This window comes from Osmia bicornis, chromosome 6 (assembly GCF_907164935.1).
Source record: "Osmia bicornis bicornis chromosome 6, iOsmBic2.1, whole genome shotgun sequence".
In the NCBI taxonomy this organism is placed as follows: domain Eukaryota; kingdom Metazoa; phylum Arthropoda; class Insecta; order Hymenoptera; family Megachilidae; genus Osmia; species Osmia bicornis.
Window position 1 is genome coordinate 4,048,000 of NC_060221.1, and position 12,087 is coordinate 4,060,086.

Below are 12,087 nucleotides of genomic sequence, written 5' to 3' on the forward strand. Positions count from 1 at the left end.
AATGGTGTGATTTAGAAGAAATTCAATTTGTATGGAATCTGATTTAGAAAATTCTAATTTGCAAAGAATTTAATTTGCAAACGGTTCAATTTGAAAAGTATCGAATTTTTAAAAGGTCCAATTTGGAAAGCATTAAATTTTTAAAAGGTCCAATTTGGAAAGAATCAAATTTTTAAAAGATCCAATTTGAAAAGTATCGAATTTTTAAAAGGTCCAATTTGGAAAGCATTAAATTTTTAAAAGGTCCAATTTGGAAAGCATCGAATTTGCAAAGAATCTAATTTAGATTACGTTAATTACATTAATTACGTTAACACTTAGGCCAACTCAATCTTCTGCGAATGCAACATGGTTACATAGGATCGCAATATTAGGTTTATAAGTTTAGCTAAGTAGACAATGAAAAGAAAACGACTAAGAAAACCGAGCTTGCTTTATTATTACACTTTCATCGTTTATGTAATTATATTGATTTCTTTCTTTTCCTGTATAAGCTTCGTTGCACCATCCCTTCTAATTTCTTCTCTAATCGTTTATCGCGAGGAACTCTGATAATATACATATATATATTTGATACAGATTTCAATGCGATTTAAGCTCAGTGAAAAAAAAATGAATTAACGATATTCACGTCATCTCGTTCAATCGACTAAAATGTAATCCCTTCTTTAGGATAAAAGAAAAAAAAAAAAGCGAATTCTCGAAATATATGTAATCACAACTGTATGTATCGCCTGAGGGAAAAATCAAATAACTATAACGTATTTTTTTTAATTCACGGAATAGATTGTGTGGAGTATAACGAAGGATAAGCAAAGACGAAACAAAGAAGTGGAGAAAAGTAAAGGAATGAACGATTAAGGTGTAGTCGCAAATAAATTCATTCGAAAAAAAAAAAGAAATTGTGAACAACAGCAACACGAAACAACCGCAGAACAAAAAAAAGAAAATAACTCTTCTGTCCAATTAGAACAATACTAACGCTATCAATAATGAACATATTACTATACGTAATATTTATTGAATATAAATAATTAAAAAAACAACACCGTAACGTGACGTTTCTTTGTTGCGACAAAAAATGGGACTTGTTCTCGCGTACAAACGTGAATTAAAAAAGAAAAAAAAAAAAAGAAGAGTCTTTGTACGAGAAAAGAAACGTCGCGATCGAACGGTAATATCTCTGTCCATTTTTTGGTAATTCAAGATTATTAAAGATGAAAGAAAATTAAGACTCATAAATGTCACAGTGATGCTACATGCCTGCCTGGCATAGGATATAATAAAATTCTTCGTTTCAGACAACAGGTTTTTAGTTTTTCTTTTAACGTTACATTTGTTTCTTTTTTTCTATTCGTTTCGTTGAGTTTTAATCCTCTGAGTGTCAGACTATTTTTCAGATGAAATATTTCAACAATCATGCATGATCTTCATGAAATTTTTACATAATAATAACATATTGGAATTCATTTATTATTAAAGAGAAAATTTTTTATAAATGAAAGTAACATCATTATTTGACACTCAAAGGGTTAACGAGAAAGTTTCGACAACTTGCAATCGTTTCTTTTACACGCTATGTTTTATACAATTATTTTATTTTTGTTTTATATGTACATACAGGGTACTCAAAAATTAAATAATCAAACATTGCTGTTATAAAGAATGGTGTATATTTATTTCAATTTTATGCAATGTGAATAAAACTTACAAATTTCTTTATGTGACTTTTGTAATTAAGAATAAATTTTCATTCTTAACATTCTAAAATCTAAGCTCCTCTTTTTAAATTATGGAACTATCAAGAAATATAATTTGTAAAATATTTTTCTTTTAATCATGCGACTGCATTCTGTATAAAATTTGATCGTTTAACTTTGAACAACCCTATGTACATTATAAAATATCAATTTTTTTTATTTTTTTGTTGTTTATTTTTTAATTGCAGCGGAGCATCTAGCATTGACGGAGCTTACACAGCCTATTCCATCCCACGATAAGACAATGTCCATTTTTATCGTTATAATTATCTATGTGATAATCGTTCGCAACTGTACTTTGTACCCATAACGGATTCTAGAAATAATATTTTCGACCAATCGGTTTTACGAACTGTCTCTGGAAGACTTCCGAGTTTAACATTACCCAACACAGATGCAACCAGACACGGTCTAAGTTCCAAAATAATAAAATAAAAACAAATGGTTTGCACGGGTCCAGTTTCTCAGAATATTAAAAAAATCTACACGAATTTCTCTCCTAAATAACAAAAGGCTGTGAAAATCCTTTGCTATTTTATGCTGCACTCTTCTCGTTTCTCTAATCATCACTCTCTTTCTATATGCACTTATCATTTTTCAAACGTTCCGTGCCATATTTCTACAATTACTTGTGTAGTATAATAAGAATTATTATATCGTCTAAAAATTTTATTTTATAATTTTTGGGCCTGTTTTTCTTTATGCAAAAATGATTCACAAACGAGCATTTAATTCCTTTGCAAATTTCCTCTAAAGAAAAATTTTGAATGCTATCCACAGTGAGCCTACATTTTCCAGTGTCGTCAATTACGACAAAGTGCAATCACGTTAATATTGAATTCGGAACTCTTCTAAACGCTTCACGGTGAGAGACTGTTCGAACGATCATCGCTAAAATACATTAAAAAAAAAAAAAAAACTCACACATGTATATGTATAATGTAAGCGAGTCGAGATTGGTGTTATATTTTAATGTAATGTAAAGAGAGAAAAAAAAATGAAAAGAGCAAATAACAAAAGACAAAAACGTACGTGCGCAAAGTAAAAAAAATACCATCAACCACACTGGTACTTAGACGTTTATCGACACAGTATGTAAGAATACTATAGTACACGATGTGCACCAGCTTTCAGGCCCAATTACACAACCCTTTCCTTTCCCTTTCCCTAATCATCGTCCCTTCGTTTATTGTTAGCGTATTAACGATAAGGAGGCTGACATTGTACATTGCATTACGTCGAACTTGGTGCGACCAAATAGCGTTGTCGACCGTGCAATTTTCGTTCATTGTATGTACCTTCTCGAATTCCCGATTCAAAGAACCACGTATTTTGGAAATAAGTTTAACCCTTTGAGTGCTATGGACGCACATATGCGTCCGGCGAAAGCTATTGGTGTGGACTATGGGCGCATATATGCGCTTGGTGAAAGTTAGCAGCATAGCCTAAAGGCGCATATATGCGTTTGTCATTTTTTTCGATCTCCCGCGCAGTAATATTACAAGTAGCTATATGTGAGATGAACACGTGTGTGTTCCTTAATAACGGCAATAAACAGAAACAAATTATGGTGCGTTATAACAATTATCTGTTTATTTCGCGAAGAGCCGTAATTGTTGAATAGTGAATCAACAGAGTTCATGTTAGTGAAAAAGTATTCCGGCCACAGCGATCGCCAGCGCTAGGCGCGCGCCGGCCATGCGGAGCGTATAGGCAGAAAGTATTCAGCACTCAAAGGGTTAAAGGAGTTTTTTTTCATTCTGAACACTTTTAAACGAGATATTTAATATTTTATGGTACTATAATACCGGTATTCTGACTTGAGTACGAGCGAATACCGGTATTCTTTATTTTAGAATGGTCGCATTTTTATATTTCTAGTTCTGGAGCCCAAAAATACCGATATTTCATACCTTGCAGTCCTCGAATACCGGTATTTTGGATTCCAGATTTCTCGAAAATCTGTATTTCCATATTTTGACATGCTTAAATACCGGTATTCTGATTTGAGAGCGATAGAATACCGGTATTCTTTATTTTAGGATGGTCGAATTTTTATATCTCCAGTTCTGGAACCCGAAAATACCGATATTTCATACCCTGCACTCCTCGAATACCGGTATTTCGGATTCGGGATTTCTCGAATACCTGTATTTCCATATTTCGACATGCTTAAATACCGGTATTACCGCTTTCAAGATGCTAAAATATAAATTCAATGGGTCGGGAATTCGCGCTACTATAAAGTAGAATAACATCTGTTCGAATGTGCAGAGCAAGAGAAATTAGTCGAGAAGAAAATGATCGATACATAGATTGTAAGGTTTTTTGGAAATTCTCTGTAGATTCGTAGATTCGCTGTGTCACTCCCTCCGGTACCTAGGTGACCGGAAATAGGAAAGCCTATTTTTGCATTGCGTGATTAAAGGCAGAGAACGTGTTTAGAGTCAGTTCCCATTCAACTGATATCTATTCGGATGTCTTATATAAGACTATGGGACGGTACAAGGACGAGTTCCGGGATGTTCTGCTATTTCATTATACACTCGCGTGATCAAATTATCCCGTCTTTTCACTTGAATTTCATAATTAATTATAAATATCATTTCTTCCTTTCCTTACTTCATTCAACTGTCAATTAAACGTACAAATCTTTTTTCTTTTTACGTAACTACTGACAATAGCAATTAATTTTTTTGTTAAATAGAGATAATTCAACGATGACTATGATTTTAAATTCAATGAAGATTGGGATCTTGTTACTGTTGCAATATAGAATTATGTAACTTTTTCATTTAAAAAGAAACATTGACAAATAAGAACACGAAGTAAATCGAACTTGAACCGTCCTAAAATTGTAACGATACGTTGCTCTGATCGAAATCGTAAAAGTGCAAGAAAACTTGATTACACGAATGAAAAATTTTCCAAATATGCCATCGTTAATTACTATATAATCAAGTATCAAAATTCTACCCTCGATAAATTACTAATTATTGCAAATTACTCGAAAACCTGACTGTACACAGAATTCAAGGAAGCTGGTCAGGGAAAAATCGTTCCACGTGAATCGTGCGATGTAAATACGTTAATACCATGACTGGTTTCCAACGAATCGTAAAATCACTGTTACGATCACGATCGCAGCGACGATCCAGCCGGCAGTGTAATATAAAGTAAGAATACATAGATGAGAAAAAGGCGCTTAGGCGACTTTTTATTTCGTGTTACGCATTAGAGAGCGAGAGAGAGAGAGAGAAAGAGAACGATTAAATACGTCGCGTCGACGGAAATTCAAATTCCATTAATTAGATCGATAATAATTAGCATCGTACCTTTCTCGCGCACGCTGCTGCTACTGTGCACGTTGCCCGGAGACCGTTTGTGAACTGAACGACGTGATCGCTCACTTGCACGAGTGTAAACACATACCGTACCAAAACATATGTAACTAATCGACACCCTTTATCCGACTGCTTGATGGACCAGTTTCATTCTGACAATTTATGCATTGTATATGATTCTTTTTTTAGTTAACATCACTTTTCAGCGACTACCTTTTAACGCGTTCGCTATCAGCCTCACATTTTTTAATAAAATTAACCCTTTCGCTAAGAGCGAAAATTAATTATAATTAGTAAGTCTGTCGTAGAGTCCAAAGGAAATAATATAAAATACAAAATACATGGTTCAAAATTATATTATTTTATAATTAAAAAAAAAAAAATGTTATATTTGAATGCTAATAGCGAACGAGTTATCAGGTGCCTTAAGGTCCGTTCACATGTGTGGCATAATAATTATTCGAAATACCTGTATTCTTTGTGGAAATATAAAAGTACTCTTTTTCGTTGAACGATCTTCGATTTAGAATATGAGAATTTTATTTATAAAAAATGTGTCTATGTTTAATGAGTGAACGGACCTTTAATCACACAGAGTTAATCAGACGCACAGAGAAAAATCCGATCGCAGGCGTACGCACTAGTGGCACGACGTGCTTAGACGGTGAAGAGAGATAAAAGTAATGAAAAGAAAAAAAAATTTAAGAAAATATATGATTAAAAGTGTAGGTAGGTGATATATTCCATGTAACTTCTTCGAAGGAAGCTAATCATTCTTTTATTATTTCACCTTTCGTTTTTTTTATAGCGAATCGCGCGGTTTGTCCCCCCCACCGTTTATTGCCGTAAACGCAGACAGAATATACTTACTGAAATAAAACTTTATTCGATCTCGTAGGCCATCCGCGGGACTAAAATGATATAATTATTCTGTGGAGTACACCGGAACTGTGTCGTAAACCGAGAGATGACTTACTGTGTAATAGTATTATTTTGTAAGCAGTCAATAATATTAATAATTATCGGATGTAAGCTAAACAAAATACCGTATCACCCTCCTCCTCCAAACCAACATAAAAGAAACAACCAAAAAAAAAAAAAGAAAAGGAAAACCGAAATTGGAAATTCATGTATTCGTTTCGTAAATTCTCGTCTCGTCTCGAGAGTACCTATACCTCTATTGTTAAATATTATACATACTGCGATACTTGCATAGAAGCTGATACGAGTATGACTTAAACAATAAGGTGTGTACATTTTAATTTTTATGAATATAATAAAAGTATAATTTAATGTTCTGCCTGTGTGTTGTTCGATAAGAAAGTCTCTTCGGTTTGAAAGGTAAAAAATTTTCTTTTATTCGCAAAAATCAGGATAACTAATAAAAGAAGGACGTTTAGGTGCAAAATTCTTCACTGGAAAAAAAAGCGGTGTTATTTGAAATCTCGGTAACAAAAGAAGAAGTATTTAAAAAACACTTCATCTCTGTTGACTTTCTTCTCGTTAAATATTCAAATCTCACCGCAAAACTGAACACAACGCTACCGGATAAGTTCAAACAAAAATTCGGTGTTGGAAAAAAAAAGAAGAGCTGAAGAAACCCCTGTCACCTAATTATACGAGCGATTAGCATAAATATTAACGCAGACAGCATCGTGCAATTAACATTCCGCACTTCCGGCGAACGGGGACCCGTCCGATGACGAACGAAAGTGCATCCTTTGTCGAGGTGGAAGGGAAAAGAGAGAAAATGGAAGGAACGTGGGCCGTGCTCGGCTACGTGGCCGCGTATTGACTCACGTGCAACTGCGCACACGTGCAGCTGCATATTGGGCGCGAGGCACGCTCGCCCAATTTAAATATAATAGAGGATGACTCCTGTGGGAATGTCGGTGACACCGGGCAGGATTCTCAAGGTCCTTTTTGTCCCGGTAACACGACGTTCTCGATCTCTCAACGCAGAGCAAACACGCGTTTAAAGTAGACAGAGCATGCACCCGAGTGCATTCGAGTGATCGATACAGAACCGATCAGACAAGATGTCTGCAATTAATATGCCACTTGAAAAACCGCCTCTCAGCCAATGTTTGCTTCGTCGAAACATTCTCGCGATCGTTCCTGAACTTCACCTTGGTCGCGTAAATAACTAGCCTCCACGGATGCAGGATGATTCTTAATTAATACGTTGCTCGATGCAGCGGAAAAAGGAAAATAACAGAAACAGGGGAACGGTAGAAATAGTGAAAAATGAGAATTTTTCTAATAGAAATACACTTGAAGTTGTTTCAACGAAGAATTGGAACTGTTTCACGGAAAACGGTGTCCCTTTAATTGTAGAGGATATTAACCCTTTGAGTGCTGAATACTTTCTGCCTATACGCTTCGCATGGCCGGCGCGCGCCTAGCGCTGGCGATCGCTGTGGCCGGAATACTTTTTCACTAACATGAACTCTGATGATTCACTATTCAAGGCGTAACTAAGTCAAATAATAACAATAATAAGTTATTATTGTAATTTTTCTGCATGAAATTATTAATGGAAGAACGTTATTTTCGAGCATTAATTATTTATTAGAAACAGTAAAATTTACAATAACTTGAAAATAAGAAATAAAAACTAAACTCAATAAATACAACAAAAATAGGAAAAGCTTCAAACTTATATTTTAAACAATAAAATATTTACTTTTAAATCCTTAAGTTTATTTTGCTAAAAATAATACAATACTTTAAATTCACTAAAATTAATAGTTTATTTGTGTGTGATAAATTTCAAAACAATTATCAATACATAAACCGACATCACATTTTCTGCATTCATATCGCGTATCACTCCTTCTTTTATGTTTCGTACAAACAACGCATTTTCTTCTTGATAATTGTGCTTTACTCTCTTGATAAGGACATTTTGATGGAAAATGTCTGTCAGTTAAACGAAACGGTAAATCTTCGGACTTTCTTTTTCCTCCTCCTGATTTACTTCTACTTTCTTGGTATTTTCGTAAAATATCTCTTATCAGTGCCAGTTGAAATTCATTAAATTTTTGTTTCGAACCAGTAGAATGTTGGTATAGAATATATGCATTATATATGGCTAAATCTAATAAGTGGAAAAAAAACTTTTTATACCATTTTATAGTTTTTCTTACAGAATTAAGTGTACTTAAAATCATATCAACTCTATCTATAGCGCCCATGTTAGAATTATAATCTACGATACACGATGGTTTTATCTTATTTAACCCTGTACGATAATCTTTTTTTCGGAATTTCAATCAACCTTGCTGCGTGTACAGAAGACAATATCCAGACGTCCTTTTTGTCACGCCATTTCATTGCCAATAAAATATTGGTTGACCGGTAGCAAATTTCTCCTCTCTTCAGGTTTTCTTCCATATGGGGCATTTCACTTCTATTTTTACGAACAGTTCCAAATGCGTTGGTTTTGTGTTGATGTAATAAAGTAAATAAACGTGGGCTCGTATACCAATTATCCGTAATTAGTGTATGGCCCTTTTCCAGATATGGTTGAAGAAGTGTCATTACAACATTTCCGGAAATCCCAATGGCTGTATTATTTTCATTAATATCTGTTTTTCTTCCAGTATAAATTATAAAATCCAATATATAATTAGTTTTACAGTCACAAAGGAGAAATGTCTTGATACCGAACCTACTTCTCTTAGAAGGTATAAACTGTTTAAAATAACATCTACCTTTGTATAGCAAAAGACTTTCGTCAATGCACAGATTTTCGTATGGCGTGAACGATTGTGAAAAGGATATCTTTAGTTTATCAACTACTGGTCGTATTTTTGTTAATGGATCGTCATTTGTTATATTATTGTCATTGAAGTGCAACATTTGTAATAATAACATGTATCTGTCTCGTGCCATTATTTGGCGAAAAATATTGGTTTTCAACATTTCATCGGTAGACCAATATTCTCTCAAAGACAGTTTCTTCATACGCGGCATTAGCATTGTAACACATAAAAATTGGTACATTTCAGAGATTGAAGCATCCCTCCACTTCTTACCACGGGAATTCATTTTATATGTTGTATGTTCTTGTACATATTTGCAATAATTGTTTGTCTGCGTGGTAATTTGTGAAACTAATTCCTCCGAAAAGAACATTTGAAAGGCATCTAAGGGTGTTGACTGTGCATTCAAATATCCTTTTACTCCTGAATTGTGTTCATCAAAAATATGTAGTGTAGGCGACAAATTATTTTTGGACCACAATAATCTTCCAGTCTGGTCACAGTTCTCGATATTTGGAGATAAATTTGAATCTTCTTCTTCTGAAGAGGTACTCAATAATCTGGGCCGTTTTCTATTTATACTTTTCCGTCCAGCTAATCGATTATTTATAATGTTATCTGTATCTTCATCAGAATCCGACGATAAAGGAGCAAATTGGTACACATTATTCATTGATGCGCTTGAATCATAATCGTTTCCTATTTCACTGTCGTCCCTTGTAATATATTCTTCAGGATTACTCGACATTTTCGGGGATGTCATAAATCAAATGTAATATAATAAATTATACACTGCACTACTGTACCGCGTTTGCAACTGCTACAACCACAGCTTTCGTGACTGACAACAATTACGACTCTTCGCGAAAGAAACAGATAATTGTTATAACGCACCATAATTTGTTTCTGTTTATTGCCGTTACTAAGGAACACACACATGTTCATCTCACATAAAGCTAATTGTAATATTACTACGCGGAAGATCGAAAAAAATGACAAACGCATATATGCGCCCTTAGTCCATGCTGATAACTTTTACCAAGCGCATATATGCGCCCATAGTCCACACAAATAGCTTTCGCCGGACGCATATATGCGCCCATAGCACTCAAAGGATTAATTACTGGCGTTCTACAATCGCCAGTAATTACTGGCTCTGCTTTTAATTGCGCCAGACGAACGGATACGTTGAAAATTTTTATTTGTTAGTTGTCTACGAGCAACCGATGTGTCGTTAGTGATGAGAAAATAACAGGATGAAATATTAACTAGACAAGCGGATTACGTAAGTGATAGATTGTTATTCGCATCGGTGCGAATGAGAAACGATTTTGCGCTAGATTACAGTTATTAAATTTCGAAGAAAAAAGGATACGAATGTGAAGTAAAATGTTTGAAAGCAACTAGTATAAATACGCTATAAAATGAAGAATACGAAAATATGCATCGTTTAAAATATTCAAACTTCAAGGCTCTGACAATGAAACACGTTTATAGCCTCATTACCATCATTCTCCTTAAATCATTATTGTTTACATTGTAATAAAGAAGAGTTATTTTAACGTGTCCTCTAAAAAAATTATGTTTTTTGAATTATGCCCTAATGTGCATAAGATTAATCTTAAACGAAGAACATTAGCATAGCTGAAGCCTTGATAAATTTAAGGACACAATGGTAATATAATTATGCATAGTTCCAACTTATGCATCGATTTAAAAAAACATAACTATTATTAAACGAACCTAGGTACCTTGAGCACAAGTTCAAGTTTGATTCAATTTAAATGAAATACAACGATACCCCTGAAAGTGTCGCTGATCTGGGCTGAACCGCGACACTTAGAGAGGAACGAATTGTTTGCAAGAATCTAACGAAATCGATGGAACCGAATTTGGTGGTTTATAAAAAGAGGAAAGGTGAACGGACGAGGTTGATGATTTGGTGATCGATCCACCGGTCGGGATCATCGATTTTTCGTCGGAATTCCAAGAAGTGCCCTAGCCATTGACATTCACCAGCCTCGGATGTAACGCATGCCTTCTTTTGCTTTCACGTCATGGCCGTGTTCTCGGTGTAAGAGCGCAAGAGTTCGCTTCTCTCCTTTTTTTCTTTTCTTCTTTGCTCGCGACACGAGTGTGGCAAAGAGACCCATGTACTCTCGCTATACATACAACAGGGCTAGTTGTGTCTCGCGTTGCCGGACGAGGCTGATCTGCGTTTCGAACACGACGGGATCACTGAACTTACCCATGGCCAACACCGATCGCCATTTGTCTCTGCTTCCCTTCGCGAATCATGCACCAACGATATAATGTCCACCCCGCAATATAAACGCTCGTTTCACCGTGATACACACGCTCGTAAAAAAAAAAAAAGAAAAAGTTCAGAAGGAAGGTGTTTGCACCTTGCCATCATACCGATGCAACGACGTGTCCTGACCATAAGTCGGCAGGATGCATAAATCACCGATTCATGACTCGTGATGGGTACTTATTGATGATCGATCGATCGTTAAAATTTTTTCCAACACCATTACTATATCGAGCTTTTAAATATTATCGAAATTTTTATATTGAAATTTGAGGATTTTGTTATTTCAGACACGACGCACCTGGTGCGTCGCGCGTTACCAGTGTATTGGAAATGACGACGCACCCGTTGCGTCCTGTGTTACTAATGTATTAGAAATGAGGACGCACCGGGTGCGTCGAGCATTACCAGCGTATTACAAATGACGACGCACCCGGTGCGTCGCGCGCTGATTACATATCAGACCTGACGTCGCGACGCAGCCGTCGCTGGCCACGAATGACCCCCGGCGTGTTAAAACAACGTTACATTGCACGATGTACCGCACGAAACAAGGAGGCGTTGTACTTAACACGCGTGTGCCGGTCGTGTCAACGCGCCACGTCTGCTGCAAAACAACGAGCCTACGCTTTGCGGGCACGTTTCGTCGTTCCCGTGTTTTGACTTCGCCCTGGTGGCAGGTGAAATTTGTATTTGACGCTCGGTGCCGAGGGGAATGACGATGAACGAAAGAAAAAAAGGGGACCGAGAAGATGGGTGTTCGACAGACGAAAAAGAAACGGCTGTGGCCCGTTGCTGAGGAAGGCGCGTCTCGGCTGCATCACTGCATAAATGCATTGGAATCGAGGGTTCGGAGGGTGTGCGAAATCGGAATGCGACACGGCCGTTCTCTGCTCGTGGACATT

General features: G+C 35.9%; 1 protein-coding gene and 1 long non-coding RNA gene across 2 annotated transcripts; one reads left to right on the forward strand and one right to left on the reverse strand.

The window, feature by feature from the left end:
* Positions 1-173: 173 nt before the first annotated feature.
* Positions 174-6,211, forward strand: LOC123987880. Its single transcript, XR_006829519.1, has 2 exons — positions 174-3,102; positions 3,498-6,211. It is a non-coding gene; the product is annotated as an uncharacterized LOC123987880 (long non-coding RNA).
* A 2,127-nt stretch (positions 6,212-8,338) lies between these two features.
* Positions 8,339-9,987, reverse strand: LOC123987884 (piggyBac transposable element-derived protein 4-like). Its single transcript, XM_046286190.1, has one exon. The coding sequence runs from the start codon at positions 9,632-9,634 to the stop codon at positions 8,339-8,341; it is 1,296 nt and encodes a 431-aa protein (XP_046142146.1). The 5' UTR covers positions 9,635-9,987.
* Positions 9,988-12,087: the final 2,100 nt, after the last annotated feature.

Excerpts from the sequence above, each read along its gene's own strand:
- LOC123987884 (XM_046286190.1), bottom strand. The coding sequence starts at position 9,634 with ATGACATCCCCGAAAATGTCGAGTAATCCTGAAGAATATATTACAAGG.